The sequence below is a fragment of the Notamacropus eugenii genome, chromosome 6 (genome assembly GCF_028372415.1).
Source record: "Notamacropus eugenii isolate mMacEug1 chromosome 6, mMacEug1.pri_v2, whole genome shotgun sequence".
Classification (NCBI taxonomy): Eukaryota; Metazoa; Chordata; class Mammalia; order Diprotodontia; family Macropodidae; genus Notamacropus; species Notamacropus eugenii.
In genome coordinates this window covers 335,101,981-335,123,352 of record NC_092877.1, presented here as the reverse complement: position 1 = coordinate 335,123,352, position 21,372 = coordinate 335,101,981, and the positions used below count along the sequence as shown (strand labels likewise).

The 21,372-nt window shown below is 36.9% G+C and overlaps 1 protein-coding gene across 4 annotated transcripts in view; it reads left to right on the top strand.

The window, feature by feature from the left end:
- Positions 1-20,720, top strand: part of LOC140509998 (phospholipid scramblase 2-like) — a 60,944-nt gene extending 40,224 nt beyond the window's left edge. For all 4 annotated transcript variants that reach the window (XM_072618233.1, XM_072618236.1, XM_072618232.1 and 1 more), the window contains 6 exons: positions 118-287; positions 8,058-8,100; positions 11,015-11,235; positions 12,344-12,505; positions 15,059-15,220; positions 19,591-20,720. In XM_072618233.1, coding sequence (XP_072474334.1) covers positions 118-287; positions 8,058-8,100; positions 11,015-11,235; positions 12,344-12,505; positions 15,059-15,220; positions 19,591-19,626 — 794 coding nt within the window. In that variant the 3' untranslated portion in view covers positions 19,627-20,720. The remainder of the gene's footprint in view (positions 1-117; positions 288-8,057; positions 8,101-11,014; positions 11,236-12,343; positions 12,506-15,058; positions 15,221-19,590) is intronic.
- Positions 20,721-21,372: the final 652 nt, after the last annotated feature.

The window sequence follows — 21,372 nt, the reverse complement described above, 5'->3', positions numbered from 1 at the left end:
AAATTGACTATTTCAGTGTGTAAGTTTCTAGTTATCAATATCGTCTCAAACTTTGTTAATATGTTCTAATACACTGGTGCAGAAAATTATAAACTTCATCATTATTTTGCGCTCAAGGCTTTCCTCAACAGACTGGCTATCCACCTCCTGGGCCTGTTGGCTTTCCTACCACTCAACAACCTGCTGGCTTTTCTAATCAGCCTCAGCCTGGTATGTATCAATGGCCACAATGGACTCCAGCACCACCATCAGCGAATTGTCCTCCTGGACTGGAATACTTAACTCAGGTACTGACTTGTCCCCCTCTCCTTTCTAATTGGGTGTTGAGATAAATCCATGGTCTCAATTCTCTTGAACACTCCTACAAACTATGTGGATCACAACCATTAATTAATTCTGATTTTGTGAAATTCTCAGCATGTCTTAATCTACCATGGAAAATATGGCTTCTTTCATTATTTGTCTTTGTAATCCAAATGCCTATCACAATATTTTTGCACAGAGTTGGTGTTTAATAAATGTCTGTGGAATTGTTTGGAAAACAGCTAGGTGGTCCACTTGATAGAGTGTTAGGAACACTTGAGATCAAATCCAGCTTCAGCCACTAGCTGTGTGACCCTGGACAAGTCACTTAACCTCTTTTTTTGCATTAATCTACTGAAGAATGAAGTGGCAAACCACTCCAATGTCTTTGCCAAGGAAAATGCCCTAGGTGGTATGGTCCATGGGATCACAAAGAGTCAGACCCAACTAAGCAACGATGGAACAGTTCCAACAAATGGAACAATTAATTGATTGGCACTAAACCCAAAGCTGCAGGCATCTCTAGTTCCCTTTAATAATTAGGGTTAGATATCAACATAACTGTTGATATTTCCATTTGCTGTCCCTTGTTCTTAGATAAGTTATGTAGTAAGAGTGAAGGAGGTGCATTACATAGTGTAAAGTAAAATACTATATAGAATGTTAGCTTTTGTTCAGTTGTTTCAGTTATGTCTTATTCTTTGTGACTCTCTTGGGCATCTTCTTGACTCCAGCTCATATTAGAGAAGAGAAAAGTAAGACAAACAGGATTAAGTGACTTTGCTTTAAGTCAACTTATTTAAAATGGCTTTATGTGCTTTATGTGACATATTCTTGTTATCAATGAGCATCTTATCACCTTTAATTCTAGTAAATATTTGTTGAATTAGATCTGTCAAACACCTATCATGTGCAATGCACCATCATAGAAGCTAGGGATGCAAAGTTGAAGAACAGAAAGAATCTTTTCTCTCAAGGAGCTTAGAATCTAATGTGTGTTAGAGTAGACTGGAGGAATGTGATCTAAGGGAGAGCAGGGCTCAACTTCAGTGACCTTTATAATCCTAGCCAAGTCACCTGGCCCTTCTGGACTTCAACTAAAAAATGATTTTGGGACTAGATTATTTCTAGGAGTCTTTCCAACTCTAAACTGATGATGCCTCTGTGACCTTAAGTATGTGGAATGTGTTCAGGGCAATGGAAGGACTTTCAGAGAAATTTATTAAACTTATGTGAGAAACTTATGAAAGGAAAAGTCATTTTCACTTGAAAAGATTAAGGAGGACTTCAGGAGTGGACAGAAGAAAAACATTTATTAAGCACTTATTGTGTGCCAATTCAGACATAAAAATGAGATAGTCACTAATATCAAGAGGCTTACATTCTCATGGGGGAGACAACATACATAAGAAAATGGTGGTCTGGAAAGGTAGCTATGATTCTGGATGTTAAATAGAACTATTAGGCAGTGCACTAACATACCCTCTCCAGAGGCAATAATTCTGATGATCTGAACAGTTACCAGGGCAAGAATAGAAGAGGGAGGAAGAGGATGTTTCCTGTAGTAGGGTGGGCAATAGTGAGAGTGCTTATGAGGACATCAAAAATAGAAAACAAGATGAAAATTAGGGACAGACTTTAGTCCATTTGAGTAAGAGCAAATGCATAAATGGAAGTAATATGGAATGTCAGAAGGGCAGACTTGAAACTAGATCATTTAGTACCTTTGATGCCAGTTAGGAATTTAAAATGTATTCCAAAGACAACAGGGAGTGCCTGATAGTTTGCTTGTTTTCATTATGATCACACATTAAGAAGTTTGCTCAGGCAAATGAGCCACCATGTTTGGAACTGAGGTTAAACTGGAAGCAGGGATATCAGTAAGGAAGCTGTATTTTAATAGGGTAGAAAATAGATAAGAACATTAACTATAGTGGTTGTGATAAGAGAGGAGAGAAAAGGGTGGATATAAATGATGTTACAAGGATAGAAATTATAGGTCATGGGTGGGGAACCTATGGCCTTAAGACCACATATTGTGTGGCCCTTTGACTAAATCCAAACCTCACAGAATAAATCCCCTTAATGAAAGTTCTGTAAAACTTGGACTCAGTCAAAAGATCACACCCAAGGACCTAGAAGGCCACATGTGACCTCAAGGCCACAGGTTCTTCACTACCTTTACAAACTGGAGGGCTCTTTGTTATCTTTCACCTTCTCCCATTCCAAAAGATGGCTCTGTGAGTCTGAGGAAAAGGAAGCATTATTAACACAACCAGATAAGTCAGGGTAAGGGTTAAGTTTCATGGAACGAATGTGTTGGAGATACCTTGACTTGCAGGAGCTGGCAAGTAGACATATGGCCAGCAGACAGATAAAACATGCAGTTGGAGACACAGGACTACAGAGGAGTTAGTTTGAAGTACTGATACACATTTGATAGTCATTTCCATGGAAAGCATGAGGGAGGATTAGGTCATCAAAGAAGAGAATGCAAAGGAAAGAAAGAAATCTTGAAGCAAAACCTAGGGAACCACCTACGTATTGTAAGATGAACTAGTAAAGAAGAGATGAGAAGAGGAGTTGGAGAGGAGGAGCATTATGAAATTTATTTCACTTAACATTGAAGATACAAGAAATATTCTACTGGCATATAAAATTGTGCTTTCTATAGTGTGAAGGATTTGTATAATATTTTTATGCTTAGGTGAAAACTTAGAATATAGTTCAAATTTCAGATGAAACGTGCTAAAGTAAAGTTGGTTTCAGTAAAATGTAGAGTTTTAGAGTTTTCATAGGACTGTTTAATTTTTATCTTCATATCTCAACCATTTACCCTGGTACCTCATACATAGTAGGTGTACAATAAATGGATGTGATATTTAATTAAAATGAATTACCAGAAAAATGGAGAGATTTTGGTGAATTGTAGACTGAAAATGAGGCAACAAGTAAACTGTGTAATATGGCAGCCCTCCCATGTTTCCCTCAAAAAAATGACTACATGATTCTTGGCTACTTTGAGAATTCAAAAATTAGAGGGGAAGATCCCATGGCATTCTGCATCTGGACATTCTGGGTGCTGTATTTTAGAGAGCTTCTAGAGATAGGTTACTATGATGGTGAATGACCTCAAGATCCTGTCACATGAGGATCAACTGAGGGAACTCAGCATGTGTAGCATAAAGATAAAATGTCTTAGGAGGAACATAATAGGTGTGGCTAAAATATTCAAGTACTGTCACATGAAAGAGGGATAAAAAGTCTTGGACCAAGAATCCCAGACCAAGGCTGGGAAGCAGCATTTGAATCTCAGGCCCCAATGAGGTTTGATAGATGGTAGTTGCGAAGAGGTCAGTGTATGCTTAATTTCAGGGGGAAAAACAAAACAGAACTTCCTAGAAATTAGAGATGCCAAGAAGTTGAACAGGCTGTTCAGAGTGATAGCGAATTCCCCTTTGTTGGGGGTCTTCAGACAAAAGCTGAATGACTAGCTCAATTCATCGACAACCTCTATGTATCTATCATGGACCACTATGACTATAAAAAACTCAAACAAAATTTTACCTCCTATTCCTCCTGTAGAAGAAGTTACATCATACTTGGATGAACACTCATCTCACATTACAGACAGAATTATTGTTCAGGTATAGTGAGAATGAATCAGGTGCTTTATCAAGTTCATGGGATCATTTTCATCCCTAAATTTAGGAACCATTATTAATCACTAATTATTAAATCATTACAATCCAGACATACACTTACCATAAAAGATGATACAGGGGTAGAGAGACAAGATGGCGGAGTAAAAAGATACACATATGCTAACTCCTAACCCACAGCTCATAAAATACCTGTAAAGAACAACTCCCAACAAATTCTGGAGCAGCAGAAGCCACAGAACAATGTGGAGGAGATTTCTGTTCCAGAGAGACCTGAAAAACTGACCCCAAAGGTCCATCACTCACCAGACCCAGAGCACAGCCCAGCCCTGCCTTGGCTGGGCAGCACTGAGAGGAACAGATCTGAGCAGGCTTCAAGGACAGAATCTCCAGCAGCCACACAGGTCCCTCAATGCATAGCCACCAAAGGTCAGTGAGAAGGTCTTTCCATCTTGCCGAAAGGGGAGCAGGGTGTTTCCATAACTCAGGCCGCCTCGAGAGGCAGCAACAGAAGCAGAAGTAGAGGCAGCAGCAGACAAGGGCTCCCAAAGCAGGCAGGAGCTCAGATCCATTGCTGAAGGTCTCTGCATAAACCCCCCATGTGGCGGCCCTGCCCCCACCCAACCACCTGAACTTATTCTCACACTGAATAGCAGCCCTGCCACCACTGAAATCCCTGAAGCTGGGAAGCAGCATTTGAATCTCAGGCCCCAAGCACTAGCTGGGCAGAACTGGAGGTGAGGTGGGTGTGGAGAGGAAACTCAGAAGTCAAGTAACTGGCTGGGAAAATGCCCAGAAAAGGGGAAAAAAATAAGACTATAGAAGGTTACTTTCTTGGTGAATAGATATCTTCTCCCATCCTTTCAGATGAGGAAGAACAATGCTTACCATCAGGGAAAAACATAGAAGTCAAGGCTTCTGTATCCCAAACATCCAAAATAAATATTCAATGAGCTCAAGCCATGGAAGAGCTCAAAAAAAAATTTGAAAATCAAGTAGGAGAGGTGGAGGAAAAGTTGGGAAGAGAAATGAGAGAGATGTAAGAAAAGCATGAAAAGTGGGTCAACACCTTGCTAAAGGAGACCCAAAAAAATGCTGAAGAAAATAACACCTTGAAAAATAGGCTAACTCAATTGGAAAAAGAGGTTCAAAAAGCCAATGAGGAGAAGAATGCTTTCAAAAGCAGAATTAGCCAAATGGAAAAGGAGGTTCAAAAGCTCACTGAAGAAAATAGTTCTCTCAAAATTAGAATGGAACAGATGGAGGCTAATGACTTTATGAGAAACCAAGAAATCACAAAACAAAACCAAAAGAATGAAAAAATGGAAGATGATGTGAAATATCTCATTGGAAAAACAACTGACCTGGAAAACAGATCCAGGAGAGACAATTTAAAAATTTTGGGACTACCTGAAAGCCATGATCATAAAAAGAGCCTAGACTCATTTTTCATGAAATTATTAAGGAAAACTACCCTGACCAGAGGGCAAAAAAAGTATTGAAAGAATCCAGTGATCACCACCTGAAAAAGATCCAAAAAGAGAAACTTCTAGGAACACTGTGGCCAAATTCCAGAGTTCCCAGGTCAAGGAGAAGATATTGCAAGTAGCTAGAAAGAAACAATTCAAGTATTGTGGAAATACAATCAAGATAATGCAAGATCTAGCAGCTTCTACATTAAGGGATCGAAGGGTGTGGAATATGATATTGCAAAAGTCAAAGGAATGAGGGCTAAAACCAAGAATCACCTACCCAGCAAGACTGAGTATAATACTTCAGGAGAAAAAACGGTCTTTCAATGAAATCGAGGACTTTCAAGCATTCTTGATTAAAAGACCAGTGCTAAAAAGAAAATTTGACTTTCAAACACAAGAATGAAGAGAAGTATGAAAAGGTAAACAGCAAAGAGAAGTCATAAGGGACTTACTAAAGTTGAACTGTTTACATTCCTACATGGAAAGACAATATTTGTAACTCTTGAACCTTTTCAGTATCTGGGTAGTTGGTGGGATTACACACACACACACACACACACACACACACACACACACACACGCACACACACACATGCACACACACAGAGACAGAGAGCACAGAGTGAATTGAATAAGATGGGATCATATCTTAAAAAAATGAAATTAAGTGGTGAAAGAGAAATATATTGGGAGGAGAAAGGGAGAAATGGAATGGGGCAAATTATCTCTCATAAAAGAGGCAAGCAAAAGACTTTTTAGTGGAGGGAAAAAGAGAGGAGGTGAGAGAAAAACATGAAGTTTACTCTCATCACATTCCACTAAAGGAAGGAATAAAATGCACACTCATTTTGGTATGAAAACCTATCTTACAATACAGGAAAGCAGGGGAGAAGGGGATAAGCAGGGTGAGGGGCATGATGGAAGGGAGGGCAATGGGAGGAGGGAGCAATTTGAAGTCAACGCTCTTGGGGAGGGACAGGATCAAAAGAGAGAATAGAAGCAATGAGGGGCAAGACAGGATGGAGGGAAATATAGTTAGTCTTACACAACACGACTATTATGGAAGTCATTTGCAAAACTACACAGATATGGTCTATATTGAATTGCTTGCCTTCCCAAAGGGAATCGGTGGAGAGGGAGGGATGAAGAGAAGTTGGAACTCATAATTTTAGGAACAACTGTCGAGTACTGTTCTCGCTACTTGGAAATAAGAAATACAGGTAATGGGGTATAGAAAGTTATCTGGCCCTACAGGACAAAAGAGAAGATGGGGACAAAGGAAGGGAGGGATGATAGAAGAAAGGGCAGATGGGTGATAGAGGCAATTAGAATGCTCAGTGTTTTGGGGTGGGGGGAGGGGACAAATGGGGAGAAAATTTGGAACCCAAAATTTTGTGAAAATGAATGTTAAAAGTTAAATAAATAAATTTAAAAAAATAAAAAAAGAGATGATACAAAAATGAATTACAGTTGCATTTTTGAAATATGAATTTTACCTCTTACTTTCTAAAATGCTTTCAATTCACTTTAATTAATTTCTGCTGAAAGTAATTGTCTGTGTTAAGGATTGACCACAGTAGCAACAAATGAAAGTAAGAAATATTCCTCAGGGAAGTTGGTTTTAATTTTATTTTATTTTTTCTCACAATTTATTAAGAACTTGAAAATTCTGGTTTCATTTCATAATCATTTCATTTCATAATCAATATTTATTAATAACCACTTATTAAATAAACATTTGATAGACATCTATTAAATGCCTAGTCTGTGCCAGGCACTATCATAAGTGTTAGAGATACAAAGAAAGGCAAAAGACAATCACTGCTCTAAAGGAGTTCACAATTAATAGGATGGATGACATGAAAGCGACTATTTACAAAGAAGCTATATTTAGGATAAATTGGAAACAGTCAGTAGAAAGAAGGCACTAAAGTGAAGGGGAATTGGGGAAACTAGTACAGTGACACAGATGTTACCAAATAAATCTTTTGTGCTTTGAAGTCATTTCATTCATGATCCTATTCACAGTTTTCTTGGCAAACATACTGGAGTGGTTTTGTCATTTCCTTCTCTAGCTCATTTTACAGATGAGGAAACTGAGGCAAACAGAGTTAAATGACTTACCCAGGGTCACACAGCTAGTATCTAAAGCTAGATTTGAACTCAGGTCTTCCTGACTCTAGACCTGGTGTTCTATCCACTGCATCACCTAGTGCCTGATAAATTTTAAAAAAATAATGTAATCTTTTCATGACCAATTTGTGAACTTATAGCATTTGCGTGTGTGAAGAGATTTGAAGCTTTATTTGGAGGCGGTAATATGCAATCAATAGGCACTGTGTATAGTGGATGGAGGGGGAATTGACCCCACAACCAGAAAGACAGAAGTTCAAGTCCTCGTTTGGCGACAAACTGACTGTGTAACCTTAAGCAAGTCATTTAACCTCTAATTGTTCTAGGCAACTGTCTTAAGAGTAAGTTACAAAGAGGGTACTGACTGGTCTGAATTGGTAGAGAATATCCTCATCTGGAAGTTCCTTACATCATTGAAATGACAGTCCCTTTACCTGCCCCTAATAAATAATCATTAGCTATATTATTTCTTTCAATCATATAGATAGACCAATTACTGATCCATCAGCAAGTTGAACTTCTGGAAGGTATGTACCTACTCTATTACCTTATTGCATTTTAATCAACTCCTATCTAAAAAAGCATATTATTGCTTCAACTGGGCAAATAAATCTTGATAAAGGGAAGATAACACTCGATATTGTCTTCCTGGGCTTTGTTTCTCAGTGATTGAATCAGTAACTGTGGGCATACCCCAAGGCTCTCTTGCTCAATAGCAGTTATTAAAACTTACTATGTGTCAAATACTGTTTTAAGTACTGGATGTACAATGCCTCCACCTTCCTTCTCACCCCACATCTACCTCTTGGATGCTGTAGTTTCCATCAAGATTCAGCTACAGCACTGCCTTTGGCAGGCAGCTTTCCCTCATCCCCCAGTTCTTAGTACTTTCCCCTGATCCCTATAAATCACCATATATCTAATTTGTACATACCTATTCACACACAGTTTGTCTCCACCAGCAGATTACCAGCTCCTCAAGAGCTTTGTCTTTGCATCCCTAATACCTACCATGTGCCTGACACATAATCAGAACTTAATATTTGATTATCGATTGATCATTTGATTGATAGAAGTGTTGAAATTTATAATATGAATAAGTTGAGAGTTGGATAGTGAACCATTCAGTTAAAATAGAGAAATATCAAGTTATATTGTCAATAAGCAATTATTAAGCACCTGATGATCATTCATCATTTAAAGTATTAAATTTCAATTATTTTAAAGCATTTAGATTTAAATGTATTTTTCTGTAAACTATGTTCTACTCAAGAGAGTGAAAAGAGCATTAAATTAGCAATTCGTTGATGTATGATCCTTTGCCACTCCTCTCAACCGCCATTCTCCAGTTTCTTCATTAACTTTGCTACCTATAAAAATGCCAACTTCTCTCTCTCATTTGGCCATGACTTCTGCTTGGATTACTGTCTTCTCATGCTCTGGTTCTCTTTATTGTCACATTTCTAGTGTCATTTTATTGCCTCTACTTCCTCACTACCTACTTTTTAATCTCTTAAAATAGCACCCAACTTTCCTATGTAACTACTTCTTCTAAAGTCTCTTAAATGATAGAGCTGATTACCATTTCTCAGTCTTCATGCTACTGAACTCTCTTTGGTATATGACATGATCAACTACTCCCCACTTTCTGCATATCTCTCCTCCCTTGGCTTCCCTGACACTTTTATATCCTAGTTCTTTTTACCTGTTTGACCATGCCTTGGCCTTTTCAGTCTCCAACCCATCACTGTACTCTAACTGTGGATGTTCTGGAAACTTTTTTGTCTTTTCACATTTTTTGATGAACTCATCATTTACCATGATTTCAAATATCTCCCTGCAGATGACTCCTAAAACTACATAGTCTGTACCATTCATTCTCCTCAACTCCTGTTCCTCATTGCCAGTTGCATGCTGGAATTCTCTACTATTTTTCATTAGTATCTCAAATTCGATAGATCTAATATAGAACTTTGTTTTGACCAACCCATTTATTTGGACTTCTGTGTGGAGGTTTCCATCATAATTCCATCACCCAAGTTTGCACCCCTCAAATAATCCTTTATTAGATTAAAAGACTCACCCTTGCAATTTGATCAGTTGCTGGGTCTTATGAATTTGTTTCTATAACATCTATTGCATCTATTTATTTACCACTCAACTGATCACCACTCTAATCCAGGTTCTCATCTCCTTTCACCTCTATTAGTGTTAAGATCATGTCTTATCACTATGAGGACACTGTAACAGCAGCTTCCATATTGGTTTGTCTGCTTCCACCTTCTCTTCTCTCCAAATTATCTTTTTCCACAGCTGGTAGAGTAATTTTCCTAAATAGTGCCTGATCATGTCACTCTAAATGCTCAAAAAACTTTCAGTGGTTCTGCAATGTCTCTCAGATGACAATTCTGTCATCTGTCATTTAAGGTCCTCCATGAACTGGTTCCAACCTATCCTTCTGAAATTTTTTATGTCATTATCTATTAACTCTGCATTGAAGATAAATATCATAAGATGACAGATTTAAATCTAAAAGGGACCTTCCAGATTATTCAACCCCTTCTCATTACAGGTGAGGAAACTGAGTCCCGCAGAGATTAAGGTGCTTATCTAAGGTGATATGTCAAGCACATAGAAGACATTTAATAAATACTTGTTAAATGAACGAATGAATGAATAGTAGAGGACTAACAGAATCAGATCTTCCGATTCACATTTTTTCTGTTCTATGACATTGTAATAATCTTTTTTTTCCCCACACCATTATATTGTTTTTTTTCCACATCATGGATTTTTTTCTACACCATTATAGTTCTCTTAGATTCTGTTATCCTGAAAGAAAACCCTATGTTTCTTTCAAGAAACAGCAAGAGGTAGAGGTGCAAGTTCAAAATCAGAAAAACCTGGGTTCAAAGTCCTATCTCCACACACAAAGAGCATGTCTCTTAACCTCTCAGTACCCCCAGACAACTCTGTAAGACTCTAAGTTTCAAAGCCAGGGCTGATCTACATTGGCAGAGATAGTTGACTCATTAGAGCTTATTATGCCAAGAGAATAACAGGTTCAATCTGAAGGGGAGAAAGTCCCCTTTGATACACTGGAAATGATAAAAAAATATCATTTTTCAGGAATTTGATCCAAAATAAGAACAATTGAACTTCTAGTTTTAAACAGAAATTTATGAAAAGATAGGAAAGAAATACTGAATCTTAGATCTGAAAGGGACTTTGGAGATGATATGGTACAACCTATGAATCCAAAAGGTGTAACATTGTTTTTCAGAAAACTGAGTCCCAAAGAGGATAGACAATTTGCCTCAGGAGGCACAGAAGGGTAGAATTAATGATTGGAAATTATTTAGCATATTTGTGCTATTTTCTTTCCCAATAGTGATCTTCTTAGTGCTAATTACCAAATCTTCCTTTTTGTTTAATTTTTAGTATTCACAGGTTTTGAAACCAACAACAAATATATAATTAACAACAGTCTTGGACAGAGAGTTTACTTTGCAGCGGAGGAAAATGATTGCTGTACTCGAAATTGTTGTGGAAGCTTAAGACCCTTCATTCTAAAGATTCTGGACAATACAGGCCGGGAAGTGATAACCTGTGAAAGACCTTTGAGATGTGTTTCCTGTTGTTACCCCTGCTGCCTTCAAAAGGTCGATGAGCATCTTTTTGTTGTACAAGTCACTTGGTCATGATTCTGTCTCAGAATCAGTGGATAGTAACCATGTCATACATGGATTGATTAAAGTCTATATTTAGTGGCACATGATAATTGTTTGCAATGGAGGGCAATTTAATGAAAGAAATAGACTCATATTTGACCCCAGAGGGAGAGCTAAGAAATAGAAATTATGTAAGTACATAATTATTTGCAAGTTATTGCGCCCCAGTAGAACCTGAGCTCTTTGAAGGAAGGAGCCATATTTTTGCCTTTGTTTGTATACCCCAGTGCTCAGTAAAGTCCCTGGCACGTAGCTAATGCTTAATATGTCCTTGTTGACTTGCAGATAAGTAGATTGACTTGGAGTAATTAAAACAACAACTACAATAACTTGATGACCATGAAATAGTGAAAAGCCAAAGGGGCATCTTTGTAATTTAATATTCAAGATCTTTAAGCAAAGTCTGAATGATCACTGAAATGGAGAGATTATAGTAGAAGGAACCTTCTATTCAAGGATAGAATAGTAATAGTTGAACACCAGGGGACAGGAAAGGGGAGGAAAGAAGAAAAGGGGAGAGGAGAGGAGCTGCTACTCACTCATGGCTTGTGTTTGTCCTTCGTACCATGACATCAAGATGATGACATGACTTGCAGTTGACTTTGATTTGAGTGAGGGAGGGCTGCACAAGGTCACCAACCTCACTTTCTTCTCCTGAGCCATCTGGGTCCAGTGGCCTGATATTTATCAAGATGACTGGAGATGACCCAAGAGGCAATGTGAGGTTGAGTCTTTTTTTCATAATAACATGCTACAATTATATAACTAAACCTTGAACTAAGATGCCTAGCCTATTTCTTAATCAATTTCTATTTCTATTTCTTGATCAGTTAATTGACAATAGTTACATGGAATCATGGGAACAGCAGAGAAGAATCTAAGTCTAAAAAATTTAAGAGAGTTATTTGAGAAATTCATCCTACCATTGCAATGAGCACACAAGCTGATTTTAGGTTTTCTCTCTTTTTTAAATAGCTTATTTTAAAAATTGAGTTTATGTTATTTTATTGTGTTTTTTCGATCTCTTTTGCTTTTGCAGTTGGAAATACAATCTCCTCCTGGTGTACCAGTAGGTTACGTTATCCAAAATTGGCACCCTTTTCTGCCAAAGTTCACAGTTCTAGATGAGCACCAGCAAGAGGTGCTGAAAATCGACGGCCCATGTATGGCTTGCAGGTGTTGCTCAGACGTTGACTTTGATGTAAGTTACATTGAAAATAATATTTCTGAGTTTCTGTATTCAAACAAAAGACAAAAAAATCAAGTTTAAATTGTCACTCATTTTGTAAAGGTTGTTTTAACTTTAAAAAAATAAAAAAAGTATATTTCTAAATTCATGTTTTTGTTCCATTTGGGGAGGGGGAGATGATGGTGCTGGAGTATTGCTTTTTTTTTTTTAAATATGTGATTTTAATGGTAGCTAGATGGCTCAGTGGATAAAGCACCAGCCCTGGAGTCAGAAGGATCTGAATTCAAATCCTGCCTCATACACTTATTAGTTCCATGACCCTGGACAAGTCACTTAGGCTCCACTGCCTCCTTTTACTCCCCCCAAAAAAGTGTGATTTTGTAAAACTGTATCTGGTGGTATATCACAGACACATCAAATGTTTGAGGTGGGAGGGACTTTAAGATCTTTGGATGTAAGATCCTTGGAAAGATCTTAGAGATTAGGAAAGCGAGACCTAGAGAAGTAAAAGAACTTGCCCAGTTGCACAACTAATAAGCCACACAGGAGTGACTTAAAATGAAATCTTTGGGTCCAGATCCAACCAGCTCTCTATTTAGCCTTCCATGCTCCTGAATTATACTGATGCTAAAACTGAAAATGTTTTACTTGTATCTCTTAGAAATAGATTCAATTTAGCTAGAAAGGGGATTTGAAATAAATATGTGATTATATGTATTAATAACTTGTTTATTTCGTTTTTACTAGAATTCAGGAAATAGACCCTGGATTATAATCTGAAAGGTTGTACTACAGACAAGGAGTGGGGGGAGAGGGGAGAAGTAGCTGATTCATATAACTGAACATAAGTAAATAAACCAACTAACTAAATGATTTATGATGTTCATAAATGAAGACTGCTCAATGTTGGAGGAAATGTGGCTTGGAGTATCACGTAATCATAGAATTAAAGTCAGAAAGGATTTTAGAGGTCCACCAGTACAATGCCTTCATTTTAGAAACGAGTAAACTGGGGCCCAGAGTGGTTAAGAGACTTTCCAGGGTTATTCAGGAAGTAGGTGGCAGAAGTAGGTTTTGAAGGAGGGTCCTCTATTTCCAAATTCAATGGTCTTTCTGCTTTACTATGCTGCATCTTGTGTGACTAATTATGAGTTTCAGCAGTAGAAAATGGTGCATTTGTCATTGCTAAAGCAAAGCTTTAAATACAATCTTACTGAGACAGGCAAAATCATACTGACTTCAGTTTTGTCAGCTAGGCTGACAATGGATTTTCTAGTCTCTGCCATTTTCCTATATGTTTTTGCTCCTCTTTTGATCTATACGGTAATCTCTTCTCATTTTCAGCTGTTAGTTTTGTCTCCCCCAATGCAATTAACTTAGTATTTTCTATGTTCTTCACACAAGTGGAAGTTAAACATTGTTCAAAATGGGAAGCTTTAAAAGCTTGAAGTTTTCTGTCCTCTCTCATTGGACTCTGATCTCAGGGAATCTTTTCACACTATTTCTTTTCCTCCTGCTATGTTTCTTCCCTATACTTTTTATGATGGCTTATACTTCTGAATCAAAGACAGATAGTAAAAAGGTCTCCTCACCACACAATCTGATAAAAATCCCCACCTATATATTTTAAAGCAATTGGAGTATCCATCTAATTTATCTGTACTATACAGCTCATTTAAAACCAATTTAAAATTCTATAGGGGATACTGCATGTCCTATTATGATTTTTAGTAGGCGTGAATCAATGTGACTTACCAGTGCTAGAGTCACAAGGGACATACCAGTTGCAGAGCACCTGCAGTTAAGTCCTTTCCCTATGACTGTGAGCTAGATGATAAGCCCAGAGACTATACTAAAACCTACAGTCACAGAAAGAGAGGGTTTGATTTCATAGCTTTTAAAAATAAATTTATGTTTTTACCTCTTAGTTTAGGGAAATTCCAGAAAAACCTTCTACCAAGACACATCTGACCTGCTCCGCAATTTAGTAGTCTTAGAGAACTGCTTCCTTAAAGATAGCTACTACTACTTTACTTCCATATACTAAAGTATATAATATAGCTATCAAGATACTCCAAAGAATAACAGTAATAAAATATGGTGTCAGAAAAAAAAATTGTGATAGAAAGAGAAGATGGACTGGGCACATGATGAGAGCAAGGGATACATGGATATGAATAGCCATATGAAAAACTAGTACTCTTGTGTTGTTGGGAGAAAGTGTGGAAGGTCTCTAGTATGTTTGTGTCTGGGAGTCACAAAGGATAGGCAGATACAGATTTGGAGTAATGGAGGGAATTCTTAAATTCAGTGAGATCATAAATTCACTTGGGTATGTATGATAGTGGATTCATTGAGGAAAATCTGACTTCTGGTAGAAATAATCTTTCTCAGATATTTTCCAACTTATGCACAAATTGTTTTCTCTCTCTACTGGCATGTATAATATCTGTTTTACAAATAGTAGTATCTATAGGACACCCTTTAATGTAATAAAAATAAGAGCTTTTCTCATTTTTTGTTGAATAAATCTTTGAGGTTATAATTTATTTCTTCTCTCATTAGATAAAATCTCTTAATGAAGAGACAGTAGTTGGAAAAATCACAAAACAATGGACAGGAATTATAAGAGAAGCATTCACAGATGCCGATCACTTTGCCATTCAGTTCCCATTAGACCTCGATGTGAAAATGAAGGCTGTAATGTTGGGTGCTTGCTTCCTCATTGTAAGTAAATGATTAATAATTTTACTCACTTTATTCTAGTTTCATTAATTGAAAATAATCATGTCAATCTCAAATGTGGAGATATATTTTGCAGGACTTCACCTATGTAATAGGTTTTGCATTTCTTGCCTTCTCAGTAGATGGGAGAGGAAGAAGAGTGATAGAGAGAATTTTGGACTGAAAAAAATCAAATTAAGAAAAAGAAATAATAATGTCAAATTGTACTTTAAAAAATTCTTCCTTTCAAAAACCAATATGTTTTATCTGAAAAGTAGTCCTTCATCCCATCCACAAACTTGATGCAGTTTCCTTTACATTTCAACACCTAGAATAACATAAAGGAGTCCATTAGGGTTCAGAGTAACCCAAGCAGGTCTAGTGTGACCTAGTCTAAAAAGATGCCAGTTAGTTTATATTTTTATTCCTTATAGCTCCAGGCGCTCAGGATCCAGACCTTGAAAAATACCCATGAAACAACATTGGTTCAAGCCAAATGAAGAGGGGGATCCTTGAGCATAATTCAGGATCATTGCCCTGGATCTTCACCCTCCTCCCTCAATATAAAGCTAAACTGAATCTCAGAAGGGATTCAAATGTGGATTTTTTAAATTCCAAATCCAGTGTTATTTTATTTGGTTAAAAAGACAGAACAGTTATTTTCATATAATCTTAATGAGTTGTTTGCCTTTGACCTATGTGGGTTGTTCTGTTTTAGTAATTTCCTCTACTAATTCCTGTAGTAATATCATACACACACACACACACACACACATTTCTTTTTTCTTTATGAAATGTGATTACTTATTAGCATTCTTGCCTCCAGTACCAGAGGCTGGGCAAGATAGTCTAGAAACTGTCTTCAAGCTCTGTTTCTATGGCCCTATCCTGTCATGGAAATCCATTCAATAGCCTTCTAAAGAGATAGGAAATAACAAAACAAAATTAATGGGCATTGCTACATTGCTCCAAAATGACCCTTTAAAAATACTCCAAGAATCTTTTTTTCTTTTTGGGGTGGGGGAGAGAAATGGACCTGTGATCTTAATGGTGTTGGGAATCACCAATAAGGAAATGTCTTTTACCAATGTAGGTCAAAATGGCATCTGCTCTGCATTTTGTAGTGATACAGAGTTCCCTAGAATACTGAAAAGTTGAGATGGGTAGCTTCACATAGCCAGTATGCGTCAGCTCTAAGGTCATCACTCCAATAAACCATCTTGTCCAAGATTGATAGTCTAATATCCTGTAAGGCCCTCAAGGAAAATAACAGTTGTTAGGTTTTACTTATAGCTTATTAAGATTTACTAGAACCCTACCCCAGCTTTAAGCAAGAATGTAGGTGTTGGGCTTAGAAGAACTGAATAAGGTTGAAGCCATGATTCTTCAATTCATTCTGCAGAAAGAATAGGAAAAGGTTTATATTGTTACAGTCCTTGACCAATGCATCCTCAAGAGTTATGTTCCATTGATCACAGATTTAGAGCTGTAGGCAATCCTAGAGGACATCTAATTGAACTTTCTCCCCATTTTACACTTGAGAGAACTGAAACTCCAAGACTTTAAAGTGATGTCTAAAATTTGAACCTAGGGCATCTGACTCCAGATTCAACACTATTCTCCATGCACTGCTCTGCCTCACACCCTGAAGGGACAGAAGCTGAGAAGTGATAGCTCACTGATCTGCCCAAGGGAAGGATGCTTTCCAAATCGGATTTGTTTTTCATTTTAAAGTATTTGGCACTACTTAAGTGGTTCTGTGGTTTGTCCTTCTTTTCTGAAAAACACGATGACATCAGGAAGATGATGAAATGACTTATAACTGAATTGGATTTGAGTGAGGAAGGGCTGTGCAAAGTCACTAGCCTCACTTTCTCCTCCAGAGTCATCTGGGTCCAGTGGCCAGATATTAATCAGATGGACTGGAGGGCAGACCTTGGTCTTTTTAAGCTAAGTATATAATTTGGAGTCCTCACTTTGAGTGATTAAACATCCATTCTGTTTAAGAAATGGGTCAAGGGATGGCCCCTTTAATCAAAACAAGAACCCCTGAAAATCACAAAATAGCCCATCAGTAATGAAGTCATTCTTCTCAAGCTAGAAAAGCACATGCTGTTTGCTTCCCTCTCAAAATGAAACTTAGAGATTACAAAACAGGAAATTGGAAGCTCTTCACATTCTTTATCAATTACAATTTTAACCTGATTCCAGCTGATTTTCTCAAAGGTCCAGATGCAGTTTCCAGTGAGAGTACTGTGGCTTACTTTGGATTTGAAGATCCAAGGCTTCTCAGCTCTTTAACTCCTAGTATAATTGTGATTTTAAGAGCAAGATTCATTGTTCTGTGCTCAAATTTATCTGAGGCCTACAGAGGAGGAAGGGAAGATGGAAGAGAAGAATTAGAAAATAATTTGAGGGATAGATTAAAGAAGAGATAGAAACAGCCATACAAAAATTAATGCTAGCTAGCTATAAGTTAAATGAGAAAAATTAAAAAGAAAAAACTTTTCTACAGAAAAAAGACACTGTCACCCAGAACCAATTTATAGTCACTTTTATCTTAATGTCAAATATTATTTGCATACTGTCCTCAAAACAAATATTCTACATTCAAAACTGATTTGATATTTCAGACTTGGTAGCAGTAGTGATATCATGGTAATAGTAAAAGATAAGGGAGACAACGAGAATCTGAGATTAGAAGTGAAGGAAAGGGATTCAAGAGAATGAAAGCAAAGAGGAAAGTGAATGGAAATACTGAAGAATTAATTAAAGTCATTCATGGCTGAGGAAAACAGAGCTAAAAGAATGAACTTAATATGAGAGTGATATGCTACCTATGACCCAGCACCCTAGGATCCAGTAGGATCCAGGCATAAAAAGACAAAATTTAATCCCAAATTGATGGTTAATCCTCAAATTCTCTCTCTCTCTTTGGTCTAGTTTCTCTCTCTCTCTCTCTCTCTCTCTCTCTCTCTCTCTCTCTCTCTCTCTCTCTCTCTCACACTCACACACACACACACACACACACACACACACACACACACCCCACACCAGAGGATCCTCTGTGAACACCAAATAGTATGCATTTGTAAATTCCCTTCGATGTAGGTAAAAAGCTCCCTCCTTTCCCATATAAACATTCATAGTAACTGTATATTCAAGTACAGGAAATCTTTCATTTTACTTCATATAAAATGCCAAACAACAGAGAGGACTCACAGTACCTTTCCTCTCATGCCTTATGGTCCTACCCTAAATTTGTTTCCTAGAAAGAAAACAAACTTGAACTTGCTAGAAAGGCAATTCCTGTGTGGATTAACCTTATGTCCCCAAGTTGCTCATGGTAGTAATAAAAACATATAGGCTTTGGCTGTTATGTATGGTACATGGCTAAATTCATTGTGGTTCTTTCACTCCTTGGATCATACATTCAATCACCTTTATAAAAGAGGGGTGTAGTGCAAGAAATCCCCATCTCTCCTCTCTGGTAGCCTGGGTCATGTGATGAAGAAACAAAGTTAAGTACTGAAATTCAGAAGGCAAGAAGTGCAAGCAGGGTAGAGAGCAGGATGCACATTAAAAAATAGGCATGCAGAAATTTTATGTTTGGAACTTTGCTTTGTTAGATAAATATAACCAAATGTGTACTAGATGTGGAGATACACACACATATATATGTTTATAGACACATATATGTATAAAGACATGTGTGTTTGTGTCCCTGCAGTTATTAAAAGGACTGTGCAATTCCCAAATTAAGTCTAGACTGGAACACAAATTCATTCTCTTAGTACTAGAATGTTTTCCACTCCAGGCAAAGAAATTCTGTCCATCCCCATACACATAAATCCAATACAACTCATTTTATACCCATATCCCTTATTCAATGTAGTCCTTCATCATAATATTTAGAATATTATGAAGCATTTTTATACAAAAATAACACATCTATGTTATTACTCAGCAGATAATACATATGAAAATATTTTGGAAATTAATAATATATGTATATAATATAAAATATTACTAAAATGTCACAGATGTAGATGTGTGTACACTCTTCCTTAAGAAAGAAATGTCCTTTTGTATAAAGAATGATGGTAGTGAAGTTAAGAAAAATGAAATGGTGGTTTGGTCTTTAGCAGCACCTCTGATTTTTCCATTTTACCAGCATACTGTTGTGGCTGGTGATTATAAACATTAGTACTCCACAGGTTCCTACGAACATATATGCTAAACTTTTTGGACGTATCCAAAGTAGTTAAATAGATCCTTCTGTTTCTGTATCATTTCATGCCTTGTGCCTAAAAACTGAACTCAGCCTAATTAAATTCTAACCCAATTGTTTATATTTTGGATTTTCATTCTAGGACTTCATGTTTTTTGAAGAAAATGGAAACTCCTAATCTTCAAGACAAGGAGTATGGCGATAATTGGATGGATTTATCTTCAGTTTCATTTAAATAAACTGCATTCGGACATTTGAATTGGACATATAATGGGATTTTAAAAATTCAACTTAAAAAAAGTATACTGATAATTATGGAAAATACAGTAATAATGCACTCCAATTTGTGCTACTTTTTTCAAATTATGGAATGTGATCTTCCTTAGTTTCCTCATCTGTAAAATAATTGGATATTGAATTAATTAAAATTAATTATTAGTTAATCTTGGAAAATATTGGATTAAATTACCACTAAGATCCCTTCCAGCTATAAACTTATGATCCTTTGATCATATCAATGACTAACAAAAACCTGATATATTAAATGTTCTGAATATAGTATGTTTCATTTGAGGACATGACATTTAAGTAAAAGTGACTACTATATAAAATGGCTCTGCACATTGAAATTTTTTCTATGGAAAAGCTTTTTTTCTCAGTTTAACTTAGAGCTAGCTAAAATTCATATATGTAATTCACTTTGCAAGGTCTAAAGTGGTTGGAAAAGATATCTAAATAAAATGACATAGTGGCATTTACTGACAAATGCAAAAAAAACAATTCTTTGATCATCTAGTACGTGAGATAGTTGTGCCTAATGAAACTTAGCCATTGTGACTGCAGGGTTCTTTTCCATGGGAGAAAAATAAGAAATCACTTTATTTTTATGCCTTATTACACAGAGATCACTATTTTTTCTTACTTATGTAACCAATTAGTGGGATCTCTGAGGGAAAGTCGCTTTCGTTTGCCTTTTTTTTGTATTCCCAGAACTTAGTACACAGTGCCTAGTATACAGTATGCACTTAATAATTCATTGTTGACCTGTTGACCAATAAGAGTGAGAAGGAAGGTTGAGGTCTGACCTGGCAGTTTTTCTCAACTGAGGGCACATTTTTCGATGTTCCTTTCCCTGTTCCTACTGAAACTGTCCTGCCATTCACAAGTATTTTCTTGTACCTCTGTGCTCAATACCAGTTAATTTTCTATTGTGTGAATTCAACTGTAAAGATTTTCTTACATTAAATAAATTCAACATATGGCACCTCTTTAGAGCACAGGTGTTTCTGTGTGTTTGAGTTATAATAATCTTTTTCTTTTTTTTCCTTTTTTAATAACTGCCTGTGATGGATATTTATGCCACTAGCTGAAGAAACTTCATGAACTCAAAAATGCAATGTGATTTTTGTTCTAAATGTCTTCATTATTTTCACAGTTGGAACTATTTTCCTTTTCTACATAGCAAAGAAACTGGAGAAAGAATTTTTCTTTAGCTAGACAATGAAGCCAGCTACAGTGCCAAGGAAAACTTTTGTTTTTATTCTGAGCTTTTGTCTTTCATTTTTACATTTACTATCTATATAGTAAATTTTTCCCTTTCCCCTGACCAATCTGTGCTTTTCTTTTATTAACTTGGGCTGAGTACAATCCTGCCTTTAAAGGAAGAGCGATAGGCCAGAGAACAAGCCCCTCTGAAAGGGAGCCAGGTAAGGTCAGGTTGAAGGTGAAGATGGTGACTACCTTGGATCCCTCAAATGGGCAGATAGTTGTGAAAGAGGAGAAAGATGTGGTTGCTGAGGGACATCTGGGAAAGAAAGGAAAACAGTCTCCTTTGTGCTGATTTTAGCCTCTCTGAAGGGAAATAAAGCGCCTAACAAATGTGATGGATGAATACACACACATATGTGATTGTGTATGTTGGCTG